The sequence below is a fragment of the Oncorhynchus masou genome, chromosome 1 (genome assembly GCF_036934945.1).
Source record: "Oncorhynchus masou masou isolate Uvic2021 chromosome 1, UVic_Omas_1.1, whole genome shotgun sequence".
Taxonomy (NCBI): Eukaryota; Metazoa; Chordata; class Actinopteri; order Salmoniformes; family Salmonidae; genus Oncorhynchus; species Oncorhynchus masou.
The window spans coordinates 17,958,524-17,979,238 of NC_088212.1; the positions used below are offsets into that span (position 1 = coordinate 17,958,524).

Below are 20,715 nucleotides of genomic sequence, written 5' to 3' on the forward strand. Positions count from 1 at the left end.
AAGGTCAATTAGCTTGAGTTTCATAGCTTTGTTTGCTGTTCGTAGCTCTTCATACTGTCCCTCGAGGGTGGCGATGCGTGTCTCGTGGTCACCTGCGTTTCCTTCCAGATCAATAATGCGGGTTGTATGTTCAGCCAGGGAGGCTTGTACTGACTGTAAGGATGAGTCAAGATGATTAAATCGAGTGTTCATGTTCTCTTCCATTTTCTTGATAGCTGCTAATATAATAGTCGGTGAGGGCTCCGAGTCAGGGTTAGCCATGCTAGCAATTACGGCCAGGCTAACGCAAGCATCGCCATCCTCGTCTTGTGCTGTGGTGGGGACTTTGCCGTCTTTCATTTCTGTTTTTTGATTAATTAGTTTTCCCTTGGCCTTGTTTCTCATGGAGTTGCTCATTGTAACATTTTGGTCGGGCAAAGTAGAACTTAAATCAAATGTAAGCAGGGGTGTGGAGAAGGTAGTTGTCTACTCCATGTGGTGCTCACTGGCGCCCCATATTATTATTATTTATAAAGAGAAAAAATATATATATATATTTACAAAGAAAATATATGATGCAGACAATTACTGTCATGTCTTGTTATGTCTGTTCCTGTCCTTTCTCTTCATTCTCTCTCTCTGCTGGTCTTTTTAGGTTACCTTCTCTGTCTCTCATCCCTCAGCTGTTCTATATTTCCCCTAACTAGCTCATTCTCTCTTTCCCCACCTGTTCTCTCTTCCCCCTCTGATTAGGTCTCTATTTCTTTCTCTGTTCCTGCTACTTTCAGTGTCTGATTCTTGTTTGTGTTTTTTGATGCCAGAAGCAAGCTGTCGTCTCGTTTGCTTCCACCTTGTCCTGTCCTGTCGGAGTCTGCATGGCAGGTGCAACCTGCATTATACTACGTTCTTTTGTTCCATTGACTACGTTGGAAGAGGATTTATGCCATTCCTGTTTTTTATTAAAGAACTCTGTTTTCTGTTAAAGCCGCGTTTGGGTCTTCACTCAAGTTCATAACAGAAGAATCAGACCAAGAATGGACCCAGCGGCTCCGGACCCTTTTCACTCCGCCGTCGAGATCCAGGGAGCGATGCTAGGCAGACACGAGGAGGAATTGTCTGCTGCTCAACATGCCGTTGAGACCCTGGCCGTCCAAGTCTCCGACCTCACAAGACGGGTTCACCAACTCCACCTCGATCCACCGCCCACTTCCAGGGTTTCCGAGTCTCCGGAGCCCAGGATCAACAACCCGCCGTGTTACTCTGGGGAGCCCACTGAGTGCCGCTCATTCCTCACTCAGTGTGATGTGGTGTTCTCTCTCCAGCCCAACACTTACTCCAGGAGCGCAGCCCGCATCGCCTACGTCATTTCTCTCCTTACCGGACGGGCGCGTGAGTGGGGCACGGCAGTCTGGGAGGCGAGGTTAAGGATGAGATCCTCTCCCGGGAGGTTCCTTCCAGTCTGGACTCCTTAATAGCTCTCGCTATTCGCATAGAGCGACGGTTTGATCTTCGTCGCCGAGCTCGTGGAAAGGAGCTCACGTTCTCCGTTGCTCCCCTCTCCACATCACTGCCACCTGCCGCATCACTGCCACCCTCCCCCGCCGGCTCGGATGCTGAGCCTATGCAGCTGGGGGTATTCGCATCTCGGCCAAGGAGAGGGAACGGAGAATCACCAATCGCCTCTGTCTCTACTGCGGCTCCGCTGGTCATTTTGTCACCTCATGTCCAGTAAAGGGCCAGAGCTCATCAGTAAGAGGAGGGCTACTGGTGAGCGCAACTACTCAGGCCTCTCCTTCTGGATCACGCACTACCTTTCCGGTCCATCTCCGCTGGCCCGGTTCATCTGCTTCCTGCAGTGCCTTGATAGACTCTGGGGCGGAGGGCTGTTTTATGGACGAGACCTGGGCTCGGGAACATGACATTCCTCTCAGACAGTTAGGGAGCCCAGGGCCTTGTTCGCTTTAGATGGTAGTTCTCTCCCCAAGATTCAGCGTGAGACGCTGCCTTTAACCCTCACTGTCTCTGGTAATCATAGCGAAACCATTTCTTTTTTAATTTTTCGTTCACCTTTTACACCTGTTGTTTTGGGTCATCCCTGGCTAGTGCGCCATAACCCTTCTATTAATTGGTCTAGTAATACTATCCTATCCTGGAATGTTTCTTGTCATGTAACCTGTTTAATGTCTGCTATCCCTCCTGTTTCCTCTGTCTCTTCTTCACAGGAGGAGCCTGGCGATTTGACAGGGGTGCCGGAGGAGTATCACGATCTGCGCACGGTGTTCAGTCGTTCCAAGGCCACTTCTCTCCCTCCACACCGGTCGTATGACTGTAGTATTGATCTCCTTCCGGGAACTACTCCCCCGGGGTAGATTATACTCTCTGTCGGCTCCCGAACGTAAGGCTCTCGAGGATTATTTGTCGGTTTCGCTCGACGCCGGTACCATAGTCTCCTCCTCCTCCCCCGCCGGCGCGGGGTTCTTTTTGTTCAGAAGAAGGACGGGTCCCTGCGCCCATGCGTGGATTATCGAGGGCTGAATGACATAACAGTTAAGAATCGTTATCCGCTTCCTCTTATGTCTTCAGCCTTCGAGATCCTGCAGGGAGCCAGGTTTTTCACCAAATTGGACCTTCGTAACGCCTACCATCTCGTGCGCATCAGGGAGGGGACGAGTGGAAGACGGCGTTTAACACTCCGTTAGGGCACTTTGAATACCGGGTTCTTCCTTTCGGCCTCGTTAACGCTCCAGCTGTCTTTCAGGCACTAGTTAATGACGTCCTGAGAGACATGCTGAACATTTTTGTTTTCGTTTACATGGATGATATCCTGATTTTTTCACCGTCTCTCTCGATTCATGTTCAGCACGTGCGACGCGTCCTCCAGCGCCTTTTGGAGAACTGTCTTTATGTGAAGGCTGAGAAGTGCACTTTTCATGCCGCCTCTGTCCCTTTTCTCGGTTCCGTTATTTCCGCTGAGGGCATTAAGATGGATCCCGCTAAGGTCCAGGCTGTCATTGATTGGCCCGTTCCTAAGTCACGCGTCGAGCTGCAGCGCTTTCTGGGCTTCGCTAATTTCTACCGTCGTTTCATCCGTAATTTCGGTCAGGTGGCAGCTCCTCTCACAGCCCTTACTTCTGTTAAGACATGCTTTAAGTGGTCCGTTTCCGCCCAGGGAGCTTTTGATCTTCTTAAGAATCGTTTTACATCCGCACCTATTCTTGTTACACCTGACATCTCTAGACAGTTTGTTGTTGAGGTTGACGCGTCAGAGGTGGGCGTGGGAGCCATTCTTTCTCAGCGCTCTCTCTCTGACGGCAAGGTCCATCCTTGCGCGTTTTTCTCTCATCGCTTATCGCCGTCAGAACGTAACTATGATGTTGGTAATCGCGAACTGCTCGCCATCCGCTTAGCCCTAGGCGAATGGCGACAGTGGTTGGAGGGGGCGACCGTTCCTTTTGTCGTTTGGACTGACCATAGGAACCTTGAGTACATCCGTTCAGCCAAACGACTTAATGCGCGTCAGGCTCGTTGGGCTCTGTTTTTCGCTCGTTTCGAGTTTGTTATTTCTTATCGTCCGGGCTCAAAAAACACCAAACCTGATGCTTTATCTCGTCTCTTCAGTTCTTCTGAGGTCTCCACCGACCCCGATGGGATTCTCCCTGAGGGGCGTGTTGTCGGGTTGACTGTCTGGGGAATTGAGAGGCAGGTAAAGCAAGCACTCGCTCACACTCCGTCGCCGCGAGCTTGTCCTAGGAACCTTCTGTTCGTTCCCGTTCCTACTCGTCCGGCCGTTCTTCAGTGGACCCACTCTGCCAAGTTAGCCGGCCACCCCGGCCTTCGGGGTACGCTCGCTTCCATTCGCCAGCGTTTCTGGTGGCCCACTCGGGAACGTGACGCGCGTCGATTTGTCGCCGCTTGTTCGGTCTGCGCGCAGACTAAATCTGGGAACTCTCCTCCTGCCGGCCGTCTCAGACCGCTTCCCATTCCCTCTCGACCGTGGTCTCACATCGCTTTAGATTTTATCACCGGACTGCCTTCATCAGCGGGGAGGACAGTTATTCTTACGGTTGTCGATAGATTCTCTAAGGCGGCTCATTTCATTCCTCTCGATAAGCTCCCTTCTGCTAAGGAGACGGCTCAGATCATTATCGAAAATGTTTTCCGAATTCATGGCCTTCCGTCTGACGTCGTTTCCGACAGAGGCCCGCAGTTCACGTCTCAATTTTGGAGGGAGTTTTGCCGTTTGATTGGGGCTTCCGTCAGTCTCTCGTCCGGCTTTCATCCCCAGTCTAACGGTCAAGCCGAACGGGCCAATCAGACTGTTGGTCGCATTTTACGCAGTCTTTCTTTTCGTAACCCTGCGTCTTGGTCAGAACAGCTCCCTGGGCAGAGTACGCCCACAACTCGCTTCCCTCGTCTGCTACCGGTCTATCCCCTTTTCAGTGTAGCCTCGGGTACCAGCCTCCGCTGTTCTCATCTCAGCTCGCCGAGTCCTGCGTCCCCTCCGCTCAGGCTTTTGTCCAGCGTTGCGAGCGCACCTGGAAGGGGGTCAGGTCGGCACTTTGCCGTAACAGGGCGCAGACTGTGAGGGCCGCTAATAAGCGTAGGACCAAGAGTCCTAGATATTGTTGCGGTCAGAGAGTATGGCTCTCCACTCAGAACCTTCCCCTTAAGACAGCTTCTCGCAAGTTGGCCCCGCGGTTCATTGGTCCGTTCCGTATTTCCCAGGTCATTAATCCTGTCGCAGTGCGACTTCTTCTCCCGCTATCTTCGTCGCGTTCACCCGGTCTTCCATGTCTCCTGTGTTAAGCCCGTTCTTCGCGCCCCCGCTCGTCCCCCCCCCCCATCCTTGTCGAGGGCGCACCCATCTACAGGGTTCGTAAGATTTTGGACATGCGCCCTCGGGGCCGTGGTCATCAGTACCTAGTGGATTGGGAGGGGTACGGTCCTGAGGAGAGGAGTTGGGTTCCCTCTCGGGACGTGCTGGACCGTTCGCTGATCGATGATTTCCTCCGTTGCCGCCAGGTTTCCTCCTCGAGTGCGCCAGGAGGCGCTCGGTGAGTGGGGGTACTGTCATGTCTTGTTATGTCTGTTCCTGTCCTTTCTCTTCATTCTCTCTCTCTGCTGGTCTTTTTAGGTTACCTTCTCTGTCTCTCATCCCTCAGCTGTTCTATATTTCCCCTAACTAGCTCATTCTCTCTTTCCCCACCTGTTCTCTCTTCCCCCTCTGATTAGGTCTCTATTTCTTTCTCTGTTCCTGCTACTTTCAGTGTCTGATTCTTGTTTGTGTTTTTTGATGCCAGAAGCAAGCTGTCGTCTCGTTTGCTTCCACCTTGTCCTGTCCTGTCGGAGTCTGCATGGCAGGTGCAACCTGCATTATACTACGTTCTTTTGTTCCATTGACTACGTTGGAAGAGGATTTATGCCATTCCTGTTTTTTATTAAAGAACTCTGTTTTCTGTTAAAGCCGCGTTTGGGTCTTCACTCAAGTTCATAACAATTACATTGATGGAAGCTATAATCTATCTGCTATATTAAAGCTCATCTACACCCTAAAACAAAAACAAAAATAATTTGTTGGTAAATGACAAGTCTGTAGTGACTGAACAATGTGTGTGCTATATGAGATAAGACAACCTTTCACATGTTTAGGTCTGTTGCTCAACCAAGGAATTATGATCATATGACACACAAGTGTACACTTTCCCACAGACTGGGGATTTATGTTCTCCTTCCTATGATGACACAATGGAATTGGTTGTGATTGCAAAACTCTAGTTTCACTTTCAGCATGTTAAATGACAATAGAACTAGTTTAAGACTTATTCGTACAGGTTGCTACAAGGAAAATGGACGAGAAAACACCGCTAATAATCAAGCCCACATCGCGCACAAGGTAGGCTACAATCATATAATTTATGTGCTGCTTTCTATCAAAGCCGTCAGAGATTCTGACCAAATGCTATTTAAAATAAAAGAAGTTGTTTATTCGTATTACTTCCTTTTTTCATTCACAGCAATGCCAGGCTGTACCTCGCTGTTTTTTCTGCTGTTTTGGGGAATTTCAATTTCGGCTATGCCTTGGTGTACCCCTCCCCAGTGATCCCTCAACTCAAAAACAGTGATAACCCCCAATTGAGAATGGACACAGAACAGATAGCCTGGTTTGGGGTGAGTGAGACAGAGCGGGAAAAACAACAGATGTCTTCCCATTCATTCAGTGTCTCCTTCATTAAGATAATGTTGTCCGATGACAGCCAATAAGATAATGCCTTAACTCAATGATAATGTATATATATATTTTTTTAAATAAAAGTACAGCTATATTGTCAAGTCAATCAGACAATCCATATACTTGACCCATTCAGTATAAAGTGTGAGATGTAAGTGTAAGTAGCACTATGTCCTGAAACATTCCTCTTTAGTTTTAAGCATGTCCCTATTTGACTGTGCAGTGACTGTTTCTTTTATTAGTCTATTTTCACACTGGGGGCAGCAGCAGGAGGACTTGGTGCCATGCTTCTGAATGACCTGATTGGCCGGAAGTTGAGCATCATGGTGTCAGCAGTCCCCTCAACAGTAGGGTACGTAAGCTATGTACACATGTTCTGGATGGAAATATACATTTTCTGGTTATTTACTGAAAGAACAAGGAACAAATAGATTACTTTGTCATTAAGTGTAGATTGATGAGGGGAAAGAAAGTAATGTAATCCAATTTAGAATAAGGCTGTAATGTAACAAAATGTGGAAAAGGGGAAGGGGTCTGAATACTCATATACACTACTACCAAGATGGCGCCGATAGAGATGGCAGCATCGCTTCTAATCCTTAAAAAAATGTGCAGTATTGTTTTTTTAATGTATTATTTCTTACATTGTTAGCCCAGAAAACCTTACGTGTTATTACATACAGCCGGGAAGAACTATTGAATAGAATTAACTGAAATTAAGCAGGAATTCATTGACAAAATGGACGAAAATGCAGAGATGCAGTTGGCAGAGCTACAAATTCAGGTTAGCCAGCTGAGAGAGGAGCTGAAAACTTCCACTGAACAGGCTAGATCCAACCAGAGAGACGTCAACTTACCATCACAACCAGCACTACGACCAGGAATACCACTTTCCCAAAGCGGACCCATTTGAACTGATTCCAGAAGCTGACCCAAAACAACGCTGCCGGAGTTGAGGGTGCCGGAGCGGTCTTCTGGTGAGGCTTCGGATGCGTGCCCACCACCCACCGCATCCTAGTACTGTATACTACTCGTTAATGTTCAATCCCTAAGTTAAAAAAGTCAACAAAATCAGGGCAATATTTGCTTTCCAAAGGCTCAAGTGTGGAGCGGCGCCATGTGAGACGTACTTTTCTGAGCTCCTCACTAGAACATTTAAATATTTGATTGGTTTGTTCCAAAACATGGGCATTTTGTAATTTTGATCAAAATACCTTACTTTCACGTCTTGTCGACGATGCCATGCACCAACCCCAAGAATCAGCCCAAGGCTAATGCTAACAGACCAGCTATCATAGCCAAGGACCATGAGGCTACACCAATGGCTGAACAATACTGTCAGGGTTGCATCAATTCGAATCTGGTATCAGGATAAGTATGACACCGATTGTATACTATGTATTTTTTATTAGCTAAGCAATAAGTGGTAAATGCAATTTTTGTATATACGGGCTCTCTGTCCCACCTCGCAGGGCAAACAGAGAACTGACTTGTTCTTGACAAAGATATTATAAATATACTCTGACAGAAATAGTTCCTGCTTCCGAGCCGGCCTGTCAGAGTAGAGACTGGGCGTGGTTTATACTCACCCAGCCTATCGTTGATTGTTGGCGTAAAGCTGGTCCCGGCCCCCGGGTGCTCCTGTTGATAGATGTAACTGTTGCTGTGAATGTAAGAATATCCATGCGCTCATTCTCGATACCGTTATCTCGCACCTGGCTCCTGTTATCTAACAAAAGACCGTTTGTTCTCACAACACTACTTTCTGAATGTGCCCCCCTCAACTCATTGCACAGGTCCTGTCTTCATGTTATTCTGTATTTTTCCATCATGAGAAAGGCCCATGGCCCTAAAACTGTTAACAATGTTTCAAGTCAGCTATGTTGCATAACACGTACATACATCCACACAAGCCAACAGCAGATAATATTTAATCACATATATGGTAACGGGCTATAGTGCATAACACAGAATCCTCATAATACACATCCGAGGCGAATGGACAAGAAAGTATTCTACAGGCATTAACAGAAATTAAGCAGGAATTCATTGACAAAATGGACGAAAATGCAGAGATGCAGTTGGCAGAGCTACACATTCAGGTTAGCCAGCTGAGAGAGGATGACCACATGACCAGCCTGGAGACAGCGGCTAATGGCCACTCAGACTCGATCACCACGCTGGAAAGGCATGTTCTCCAAATGAAAAAAGGAAATCAAGTAACTTCAAGAGAACAACTACAATTTGGAGGCTTTATCCCGTCATACGAATTTACGTGTGGCAGGTGTGAGAGCGAGACAAGAGGATGGCAAGCGCACTACAGAGTTCATGGCAGAGATGCTACAATTGGCACTCGGCCTGGATAAACCCCCACTGCTAGACCGCGCTCTACGAGAGAGACCGGGAGATGACCAGCCACCACAAGCATTCCTGATAAAATGCCACTACTACCAAGAGAAAGAAGAAATCCTCCGCAAAGCAGCCGAGGTCAAACAAGTGATATCCACATTTGGATTCGAATCTACCCTGACTACACTCAAGCGGTTACCAAGCAGGGGGTTATGATCAGGGGCTGTGAGGGAATTTGTTATGCCCTGTGGTACCCTGTGGATTTGAGGATAACAACCCCAGATGGCGTTCGGAAAAGCATCTCAGATCCAGCGCGAGCTAAGGGTTTCATTCTGAAGAATTTGACACACAAGTGTAGATCGAACACAACAGTAATTCAGTTCTCTTTCTAATGTTGGGTGACATTTTAGCCTAACAAACCAAGCTAGGAAGCAACGGGCTATTTGGCAATCAGGAGGTAAACTATGCTAGCCAGTTTAAGGCCTGAATGGCAATCAGGAGGTAAACTATGCTAGCCAGTTTAAGGACTGAATGGCAATCAGGAGGTAAACTATGCTAGCCAGTTTAAGGACTGAATGGCAATCAGGAGGTAAACTATGCTAGCCAGTTTAAGGACTGAACTGGGCCATCCAGCTGCATGGGCGTTACTGTTGTTGATCTGTTTACAGACTGGTTACTTGCGCTGCAAGGGACTGTAACTCCACCTGGAGAAGATGGGTAACTAGCTATGACATTATGTGAGTTTTCCCAGTAATCATCATTTTTGATTATGATGGCCCATGTTAATGCCAGATTAGTTAGTTAGCTAACATTTATGTTACAGATCTGACCTTTTTATCTAACTTTAGCTGACATCACTTGTTCTCAATCTCAGATAATTCGGACAAGAGCACATCAGCATTAATATTCATGATGCTTAGACCAAAAGTGAAATAATACTTTAGTAATCTTGTTATTTTGCTTAGATGGCTACATAGTAGAGCATATATTGCAAATCGTGTACATCTAACGATCTCACTAGTTTGTTTAGCTGTCATTTTTTGAGGCAACCATTAGTTTACGTATAATTTACAGCAAAGCGTTTCCCTTTTTTGGTTTAATGCTGGTCTTTTGCTTCTGTATCGTTAATCCATGGTGTAACGCAGCCATAGCTGTTATCTTTCCCCTGCATAGTTTGGAGTTATACATCTAAGTTATCGTTGTAGATCATGGGCTCTCTACTTTCATTGCTTTAGTTCGAGTTCTTAGTTCCCCTCCGTTATTATGTAGCTCAGTGAAGCCCGTAGCCATGAGGCATTTCTACAAATCTTCGCATTATACATGTCATACCAACTAAATTAACTAGAGGGCATACAAGTTAATGGTATAATTATTGACCTGCACAGCCCTGCTATTTTAGCAATAAGAGCTGGTTGAACTGGGTATTTTGAAAAGGGCTATTGTGAATTGTGGCACGTTACAGTATACTCAAATCTGTTTGTTATTGTTATATTTTCAAGGGAGTTTTGTTTCCTCTCCTTTTAATAGCCTGTTGACTGTGTAATGTGAGGTTATCTTAAATTAACAAAACATAATTGAAGTGTTACAGAACACAGAAGTAACAGGGTAACCACACTGAGATATTTACTCTCAGACACTATAAATTACATAAAAATGTACATTGAAAGTTTGTATGTTATGCCATATGGCAAGGAATTCACTAATAAGTGTGTGTGTGTGTGTGTGTGTGTGTGTGTGTGTGTGTGTGTGTGTGTGTGTGTGTGTGTGTGTGTGTGTGTGTGTGTGTGTGTGTGTGTGTGTGTGTGTGTGTGTGTGTGTGTGTGTGTGTGTGTGTGTGTGTGTGTGTGTATTTGGATAGTTCGGGTGAGGCTCAGTCTCTCTAGGTAAGCTGTTATCGGTATGTGGTGTAAGTGTGTAGGAGGGGATAGTGCAGCATCTCATTTGGGGAGAGGCCAGTACTGGGGTGTTACTGTTCATACTAGTTCTCCTCAATGTGAATGTATGTTTTTAATTAAATGTTTTATTATAATTACTATTATTTATTTATTTTGTTTTATTTATTTATTTGTATTCCTCTCCCCACCTCCCTGTCCCCCTTGCAGAGGTTTCAACGGTTTTAAAGGTCCTTACTCTTAACTATGGCATTGCCAAATAGGCTAGGCAGGGCAGTAGCTAAATTTGTCAGTTGGAACACACGCATTTGAACCATCCATTCAAATGTAGTAAGGTATTTTCCCATTTACAGAAATTAAAGGCAGATATAGAGTAACAGGAAACAGGAAACACATTTTCGCATTACGGATCATTCTAGACGAAAACTGGGAGGATTCTCATAGATATTCCATTCCAAGTTTCATGCTAAATGTTGTGGCTCTGCTATTTTGATTCACAGAGATGATCTGTTCGTAGAGCCGAAGGTGATATCAGACAAAAATGTGTACATAAACTTTTTTTATTTATTTTTTCAGGACCCTGTCTTTCAAAGATAATTCATAAAAATCCAAATAACTTCATAGATCTTCATTATAATGGGTTAAACACTGTTTCCCATGCTTGCTCAATGAACCATAAACAATTAATGAACATGCACCTGTGAAACGGTCGTTAAGACACTAACAGCTTACAGACGGTAGGCAATTAAGGTCACATTTATGAAAACTTAGGACACTAAAGAGGCCTTTCTACTGACTGAAAAACACCAGAAGAAAGATGCCCAGGGTCCCTGCTCATCTGCGTGAACGTGCCTTAGGCATGCTGCAAGGAGGCATGAGGACTGCAAATGTGGCCAGGGCAATAAATTGCAATGTCCGTACTGTGAGACGCCTAAGACAGCGCCCCAGGGAGACAGGACGGACAGCTGATTGATCGTCTTCGCAGTGGCAGACCACGTGTAACAACACCTGCACAGGATTGGTACATCCGAACATCACACCTGGGGCGACAGGGTAGCCCAGTGGTTAAAGTGTTGGACTTGTAACCGAAAGGTTGCAAGTTCAAATCCCCGAGATGACAAGGTACAAATCTGTCGTTCTGCCCCTGAACAGGCAGTTAACCCACTGTTCCTAGGCCATCATTGAAAATAAGAATTTGTTGTTAACTGACTTGCCTCGTAAAATAAAGGTAACAGGATGGCAACAACAACTGCCTGAGTTACACCAGGAATGCACAATCCCTCCATCAGTGCTGAGAGAGGCTGGATTGAGGCCTTATAGGCCTGATTAAAGGCAGGTCCTCACCAGACATCACTGGGCACAAACCCGCTGTCGCTGGACCAGACAGGACTGGCAAAAAGTGCTCTTCACTGACGAGTCACAATTTTGTCTCACCAGGGGTGATGGTTTGATTCGTGTTTATTGTTGAAGGAATGAGCATTACACCGAGGCCTGTACTCTGGAGCTGGATCGATTTGGAGGTGGAGGGTCTATCATGGTATGGGGTGGTGTGTCACAGAATCATCGGACTGAGCTTGTTGTCATTGCAGGCAATCTCAATGCTGTGCATTACAGGGAAGACATCCTCCTTCCTCATGTGATACCCTTCCTGCAAGCTCATCCTGACATGACCCTCCATGACAGTGCCACAAGCCATACTGCTCATTCTGTGTGTGATTTCCTGCAAGACAGGAATGCAATTGTTCTGCCATGGCCAGTGAAGAGCCCGGATCTCAATCCCATTGAGCACGTCTGGGACCTGTTGGATCGGAGGGTGAGGGCTAGGGACAGGGCCATTCCCCCCAGAAATGTCCAGGAACTTGCAAGTGCCTTTGTGGAAGAGTTGGGTAACATCTCACAGCAAGAACTGGCAAATCTGGTGCAGTCCATGAGTAGATGCACTGCAGTACTTGATGAAGCTGGTGGCCACACCAGATACTGACTGTTACTTTTGATTTTGACCCCCCCTTTGTTCAGGGACACATTATTCCATTTCTGTTAGTCACATGTCTGTGGAACTTGTTCAGTTTATGTCTCAGTTGTTGAATCTTATCATGTTCATACAAATATTTGCACATGTTATGTTTCCTTAAAATAAACGCAGTTGACAGTGCGTTTATATATGAGTTTATATATATATATATATATCATGTGTATGTATATTATTATGTAATTTTGATTATTTAAAAATATATATATTTTGTCTTACAGCTGTTGCATAGGATGGTATCAATGTAGCTTGTTGCTGTATTTATGTTGTTGCTGTACATTATGTACTGTCTTAATATCTACTTTTAAAAACCAATAAAAAACTATTGCAAAAAAAAGAGTTGCTTTCCAAAGAGATATCCGGGATTGTAACATACTCTGTTTCATGTAAACATGGCTAGCTGGGGACAATGATGAACCCTCGTAGTGTGGTGTCAGGAGAATAACCTCTCACTCAATGTCAGCAAAACAAAAGAGATGATCGTGGACTTCAGGAAACAGCAAAGGGAGCATCCCCTATCCACATTGATGGGACAGCAGTGGAGAAGGTGGAAAGTTTTAAGTTCCTCGGTGTACATATCACCAACAAACTGAAATGGTCCACCCACACAGACAGTGCCCCTTTAATCTCAGGAGGCTGAAAAAATGTGGCTTGTCACCGAAAACCCTCACTAACTTTTACAGGTGCACGATTGAGAGCATCTTGTCGGGCTGTATCACCGCCTGGTACAGCAACTGCACCGCTCACAACCGCAGGGCTCTCCAGAGGGTGGTGCGGTCTGCACAACGCATCACTGGGGGCAAACTACATGCCCTCCAGGACACCTACAACACCCGATGTCACAGGAAGGCAAAAAAGATCATCAAGGGCAATAACCACCCGAACCACTGTCTGTTCACCCCGCTTCCATCCATAATGCGAGATCAGAACAGGTGCATCAAAGCTGGGACAGAGAGATTGAAAACAGCTTCTATCTCAAGGTTATCAGATTGTTAAACAGCCATCACTAGCACAGAGAAGCGGCTGCCTACCTACAGACTTGATATCATTGGCCACTTTAATAAATGGAACACTAGTCACTTTAATAATAAGAATGTTTACATATCTCGCACTACTCATCTCATATGTGTATAATGTATACTGTATCCTCCAGTATCTATTGCATCTGAGCCACTCTGTCACTGCTCATCCATATATTTTATACTTATATATTCTTATCCCATTCCTTTACTAGATTGTGTGTATTAGGTTTTGTTGTGCAATTGTTAGATATTGTATTTACGAAAAGCCCCAATTCATTAGGCCACATTATATCATAAGGTAATTATTAACAAAGTGGTTTGGATAAAAATAAAAATATTTGTTGTATACCTCCTTCCAACCCTTACAGGTATATTGTGATGGGAGGGGCACAAGCTACTTGGATGCTACACCTAGGCAGGTTCCTGACTGGTATCGCTGGTGGCATGACTGCTGCTTCCATACCTGTAGGTCTGATAATGTTGTGTGCTCTCAGTGGTGGAAAAAGTACCCAATTGTCATACTTTAATAGAAAATGACTCAAGTAAAAGTCACCCAGTAAAATACTAGAGTAAATGTCTAAAGGTATTTGGTTTTAAATATACTTTACTATCAAAAGTAAATGGATTGCTAAAATATACTTAAGTATCAAAAGTAAAAGTAAATTCCTTATATTACCCATTTTTATGTTTTTATATTTATTTATGTATAGCCAGGGGCACACTCCAAAACTTAGACATAATTTACAAGTGAAGCATTTGTGTTTAGTGAGTCTGCCAGATCAGAGGCAGTAGGGATGACCAGGGTTGTTCTCTTGATAAGTGTGTGAAATGGAACATTTTCCCGTACTGCTAAGCATTCAAAATGTAACAAGTATTTTTAGGTGTCAGAGAAAATGTATTGATTAAAAATGACGTTATTTTCTTTAGTAATGTGGTAAAGTAAATGTTGTCAAAAATATAAACAGTTAAGTCATTTTTGGGGGTATCTGTACTTAAGTAGTTCTTTAAAGTATTTTTTACATAAGTACTTTATACCACTGTGTGCTCTTCTGATGCTTTATCCAATAACAAAGAGTTGGACCATTTAGATACTGCTGTGGACTTCAGAATATGTTATGGTTAACCTGATCTATTGATGTGTCCTGAAATCCCCTCTCCAGGAAATATAAACCCATCTAGACAACAGGCTTATGGGCTTACTGTCACACCTTACATTAGTGATAATGTTGTTGTGTTCTCTTCTCTTGCACTGCTCCAGGTGTATATATCGGAGATATCCCACCCCAAAGTTAGGGGGGCTTTGGGATCGTGCCCTCAAATCACTGCTGTGTTCGGAGCCCTGTCACTCTATGCCCTTGGTAAGAACCAATCTCCCTCTGACACATCTTGTACATGGGTAGATACTGTAGGTGGCCATCCAGGAGGTCTATGTTGCTGTTAAGATTTTTGAGTTTGTATGCTTTTGGTGAAGGGCTGGTGGTTCCATGGCAGTGGCTGGCTGTGGTGGGGGAGATCCCAGCTCTGCTCATGCTGCTGCTGCTGTGCTTCATGCCCAACTCTCCCCGCTACCTCATCATCTGTGGCAAACAGGAGCAGGCCTGCAAGGCCCTGGAGTTTCTGAGGGGGCCCGACTCAGACTTCATGACAGAGTTCAACAGGATTGAACTCAGTATCTCGTCTCAGGTACACAGACAGTACTTTGGTTTGTCTGCCTCCAAAGACTTACTGTAGATGTTCGGATTGAATACATTTGGTGTTTCTCCTTTCCTCCAGGGGAGAATCAGGTGGTCTGATTTGACAACGCCATTTTACTACAAGCCCATCCTGATCTCCATAGTGATGAGGTTCCTTCAGCAGATGACTGGCATAACTCCCATCCTGGTGTATCTGGAGCCCATCTTCCACAAGACTGATGTCTTCCTGGTACGTGTCTTTTGTCTCCCTGCTATGTGGCTTTTCACACTACTGAGCCAAACCAAGCTGCACTGAGCTGGTCTGGTTACGCATCTACCATAGTTTCTGAAACTGCTGGAATATTTGGAAATATCTGAGCCAGCTCAGTTTGGTTCAGGTTGGAACGATTGTGAAAAAAGGGTAATGGATTAGGTGGGATCAAGTTAAACTGTATCAGTGTAACAGGCATTGTGCTGCTTAGCAGTATTGCTTCCCTGCTCACATCTTTACCGGTACTTGGTCTCGTGCCCTCTGCCTCGCCAACACACGTATCCGAACTATTTGACAACGTACTAACCAGCTGCGCCACAGAAAAGCTCTCAATTCGGGTGCGCCAGTAGAGACATTTCAAGCTGTGGGGTGAGCTTACGACACAATCTGTTCAAGCTGTGGGGTGAGCTTACGACACAATCTGTTCGAGCTGTGGGGTGAGCTTACGACACAATCTGTTCAAGCTGTGGGGTGAGCTTACGACACAATCTGCTCAAGCTGTGGGGTGAGCTTACGACACAATCTGCTCAAGCTGTGGGGTGAGCTTACGACACAATCTGCTCAAGCTGTGGGGTGAGCTTACGACACAATCTGTTCAAGCTGTGGGGTGAGCTTACGACACAATCTGTTCAAGCTGTGGGGTGAGCTTACGACACAATCTGTTCAAGCTGTGGGGTGAGCTTACGACACAATCTGTTCAAGCTGTGGGGTGAGCTTACGACACAATCTGTTCAAGCTGTGGGGTGAGCTTACGACACAATCTGTTCAAGCTGTGGGGTGAGCTTACGACACAATCTGTTCAAGCTGTGGAGTGAGTTTACGACACAATCTGTTCAAGCTGTGGGGTGAGCTTACGACACAATCTGTTCAAGCTGTGGGGTGAGCTTACGACACAATCTGTTCAAGCTGTGGGGTGAGCTTACGACACAATCTGTTCAAGCTGTGGGGTGAGCTTACGACACAATCTGTTCAAGCTGTGGGGTGAGCTTACGACACAATCTGTTCAAGCTGTGGGGTGAGCTTACGACACAATCTGTTCAAGCTGTGGGGTGAGCTTACGACACAATCTGTTCAAGCTGTGGGGTGAGCTTACGACACAATCTGTTCAAGCTGTGGGGTGAGCTTACGACACAATCTGTTCAAGCTGTGGGGTGAGCTTACGACACAATCTGTTCAAGCTGTGGGGTGAGCTTACGACACAATCTGTTCAAGCTGTGGGGTGAGTTTACGACACAATCTGTTCAAGCTGTGGGGTGAGTTTACGACACAATCTGTTCAAGCTGTGGAGTGAGTTTACGACACAATCTGTTCAAGCTGTGGGGTGAGCTTACGACACAATCTGTTCAAGCTGTGGGGTGAGCTTACGACACAATCTGTTCAAGCTGTGGGGTGAGTTTACGACACAATCTGTTCAAGCTGTGGGGTGAGTTTACGACACAATCTGTTCAAGCTGTGGGGTGAGCTTACGACACAATCTGTTCAAGCTGTGGGGTGAGTTTACGACACAATCTGTTCAAGCTGTGGGGTGAGTTTACGACACAATCTGTTCAAGCTGTGGGGTGAGCTTACGACACAATCTGTTCAAGCTGTGGGGTGAGCTTACGACACAATCTGTTCAAGCTGTGGGGTGAGCTTACGACACAATCTGTTCAAGCTGTGGGGTGAGCTTACGACACAATCTGTTCAAGCTGTGGGGTGAGCTTTCGACACAATCTGTTCAAGCTGTGGAGTGAGCTTACGACACAATCTGTTCAAGCTGTGGGGTGAGCTTACGACACAATCTGTTCAAGCTGTGGGGTGAGCTTACGACACAATCTGTTCAAGCTGTGGGGTGAGTTTACGACACAATCTGTTCAAGCTGTGGGGTGAGCTTACGACACAATCTGTTCAAGCTGTGGGGTGAGCTTACGACACAATCTGTTCAAGCTGTGGGGTGAGCTTACGACACAATCTGTTCAAGCTGTGGGGTGAGCTTACGACACAATCTGTTCAAGCTGTGGGGTGAGTTTACGACACAATCTGTTCAAGCTGTGGGGTGAGTTTACGACACAATCTGTTCAAGCTGTGGGGTGAGCTTACGACACAATCTGTTCAAGCTGTGGGGTGAGCTTACGACACAATCTGTTCAAGCTGTGGGGTGAGCTTACGACACAATCTGTTCAAGCTGTGGGGTGAGCTTACGACACAATCTGTTCAAGCTGTGGGGTGAGCTTACGACACAATCTGTTCAAGCTGTGGGGTGAGCTTACGACACAATCTGTTAGATCAGGAAATGTCTCCTTTATTTCAGTACCTTGATGTTACAGAGCATGATGTTACAGAAAATGATGTTACAGAACATGATGTTACAGAACTTGTCATTTATAACCCAGGACATTTTATATTACCTTTGCCAGTTGAAAAAAAATGCATCCACTTTGATCTAGGAACCTAAGTATGACGCTGCGCTGGTGGGAGCAATTCGACTGCTGTCTGTGGTCATTGCTGCCAGTTTGATGGACAAGGCCGGAAGAAAAGCCCTCCTCTATACCTCAGGTGGGTGCGTTCGTAGGCCAAGTGACAGTAACATGTTCCGTACTCTGACAGGGACCTGAGTCATGATTTTCAAACGAGTAAAGCCATAAAATCATCACTGAGCTCTGCAAATAGGCCCTTCTGAAGTGACCTACAGATTTAACCAGTGTACCATAAGTGTAACTGTTATCGTGAATTTTTTAAATAAAAACATTTCATTTTTATTTGACTTAATTTCTGTTCACTTGTTCTTCCTCTGCAGGGTTCCTGATGTTTCTCTCTACCCTTACAATGAACATGTACTCCCACACCACACCCTGCCCCTCCGGTAACCTCACTGGTACTGTGCTCCCCACAGACCTCATAGCACAGCAGGGGGAAGCTGCCTTCAACACCATCACCCTCATCCCATTAATAAGCACCATGGTCTTTATATTTGGTAAGATTCTGAGTCTTGATTGAGGAAATACACGTTTAATGCGTAATTTCCCAAACACACTCAACACACTTGGGTGGTTTCACATAGGCCTGCTGTAATCTTTTTTGCCCGTGCTGCTCCTTTCTCATCAAGGTTATGCTATGGGATGGGGCCCAATCACTTGGCTTCTGATGTCTGAGATCTTGCCTCTGGGAGCACGGGGGGTCGCGTCAGGCCTGTGTGTGGGGGTCAGCTGGTTGACTGCCTTTGTCTTGAGTCATGTCTTTATTCATGTGGTGGTGAGTTCATTGCTCCATTACTCTTACTTCTAATCCAATGTGTGGGTACATTTTAATGACAAATATTTAACATACTACAATTAACATAAATCCTCTTACTATGACATTCAAAGACTGTAATTTCCCTACCCATCTCTTTAACTGAACTTGAGGGGATCTGGGTTAGCATTTATTGCATTCAATTTGGAACCGGGCTGCCTCCTGGGCTTGAGCTGGGTGCCTGTTCTGGCCAACTGCGAAGTTGGTTAAGTATGATTCAGTATGATTCTGTGTTTTCACATGCAAAAGTGATTGCTTTTGATTCAAATGCTTTATCTGCCTTCCCAATGAAAAACTAGTTTTAAAATTAGAGCCTGTATTTTATGGAAAAGAGATGTATATATCTGAATGATGCACTGTTGCATTGTTGACATTATGATAGAGCAGCTGCAGATTACCGGTCACGTAACGGGCCATAGCCCGGCTCAGCCTGGGACAGCTTAATCTAATCCCATCCGTGTATGTTGTTAATGTGAAATATTCATCCTTGTCCCTTATACATTATTACTCACCACCAAACAACATCCCAAATTACAATCCTACATTCAACGACTAATAGAAAATGGTTTTGTGTTACAAAGCTCTTGTAATGAGATGTTGTCCATGTTTCCTACAGGAGACCTATGGACTGTTTGTTCCGTTCCTGTTCTTCTCGGTGGTGTGTGTGGTGAACATAATTTTCACCGCCGTGTGTGTCCCTGAGACCAGGAACAGATCACTGGAGGAGATTGAGAACTATTTCCGGACTGGACGCAGTTTCACCATCATTGACACATAGCACCTCTTTGCTGTTGCTTACTGGAGCATTGTGGACTTCATCAACATGAGTCAGCAGTCATTTGTATGAATTGATTTTATTCAGGTGTTCAATTCCAGGATTTAAATGTTTTTTAAAGGACAAAGGCACTGTTCTTGGATCTTAATGATATAATTGTATTAATCACTCATACATATATTTAATTGTAAAAGGACTAGTGGTTAGAGTGTTGGACTAGTAACCGAAAGGTTGCAAGTTCGAATCCCCGAGCTGACGAGGTACAAATCTGTCGTTCTGCCCCTGAAAAGGCAGTTAACCCACTGTTCCTAGGACGTCATTGAAAATAAGAATTTGTTCTTAACTGACTTGCCTTATAAAATAAGGTATATTATTATAAAATAATAATAAAATAAAAATAAGGTAAAATTAAAAATAAAAATAAAAAACATACACATGTGAAAATACCATTGTCTGCCTGTCATCTTCATGTACCTGTAACAAAAGGTTATAGATTTGAACATTGGGAATGGAGGTTAGACTGTCAAAGTAACACACAGACAAATAAACCAGTTTCAGAATTAGACGGCTCAATTCAATTCAAACTCACCCTTACCCTTTTGCCTTCTTCCACAAACAGCAATGAGACGATTCCTTTTACAAAAAAAAGTGAAGATGATCATACACAATTACAGTGGCAAGAAAAAGTATGTGAACCCTTTGGAGATACCTGGATTTGGTCATCAAATTTGATCTGATCTTCATCTAAGTCACAACAATATACAAACATAGTGTGGTTAAACTAATAACACACACATTATTGTATTTTTCTTGTCTATATTGAATACATAATTTAAACATTCTTAATGTAGGTTAGAAAAAGCATGTGATCCCCTAGGCTAATGACTTTTCCAAAAGCTAATTGGAGTCAGGAGCTAACCTGGAGTCCAATCAATGAGAAGAGATTGGAGATGTTGTTTAGAGCTGCCTTGCCCTATAAAAAAACACTCACAAATTTCAGTTTGCTATTCACAAGAAGCATTGCCTGATGTGAACCATGCCTCGAACAAAAGATCTCAGAAGACCTAAGATGAAGAATTGTTGACTTGCATTAAGCTGGAAAGTGTTACAAAAGTTTCTATAAAAGTCTTGATGTTCATTAGTTCACAGTAAGACAAATTGTCTATAAATGGAGAAAGTTCAGCACTGTTGGTACTCTCCTTAGGAGTGGCCATCCTGCAAAGTTG

General features: G+C 44.9%; 1 protein-coding gene across 1 annotated transcript; it reads left to right on the plus strand.

Moving 5' to 3' along the window:
- The first annotated feature begins 5,779 nt into the window (after nt 1-5,779).
- slc2a6 (solute carrier family 2 member 6) lies at nt 5,780-20,054 on the plus strand. The gene is made up of 11 exons (XM_064949218.1): nt 5,780-5,872; nt 5,994-6,147; nt 6,451-6,560; nt 13,869-13,965; nt 14,759-14,858; nt 14,972-15,183; nt 15,274-15,423; nt 17,871-17,979; nt 18,221-18,397; nt 18,530-18,675; nt 19,331-20,054. The coding sequence occupies exons 1-11, from the start codon at nt 5,826-5,828 to the stop codon at nt 19,490-19,492; spliced, it is 1,464 nt and encodes a 487-aa protein (XP_064805290.1). The 5' UTR covers nt 5,780-5,825; the 3' UTR covers nt 19,493-20,054.
- The last annotated feature ends 661 nt before the right edge of the window (nt 20,055-20,715 follow it).

Coding starts and splice junctions, on each gene's coding strand:
- slc2a6 (XM_064949218.1), top strand. CDS start 5,826: ATGGACGAGAAAACACCGCTAATAATCAAGCCCACATCGCGCACAAG. Junction 5,873..5,993: donor AAGCCCACATCGCGCACAAG/GTAGGCTACAAT, acceptor TTTCATTCACAG/CAATGCCAGGCTGTACCTCG. Junction 18,676..19,330: donor ATGTCTTTATTCATGTGGTG/GTGAGTTCATTG, acceptor TGTTTCCTACAG/GAGACCTATGGACTGTTTGT.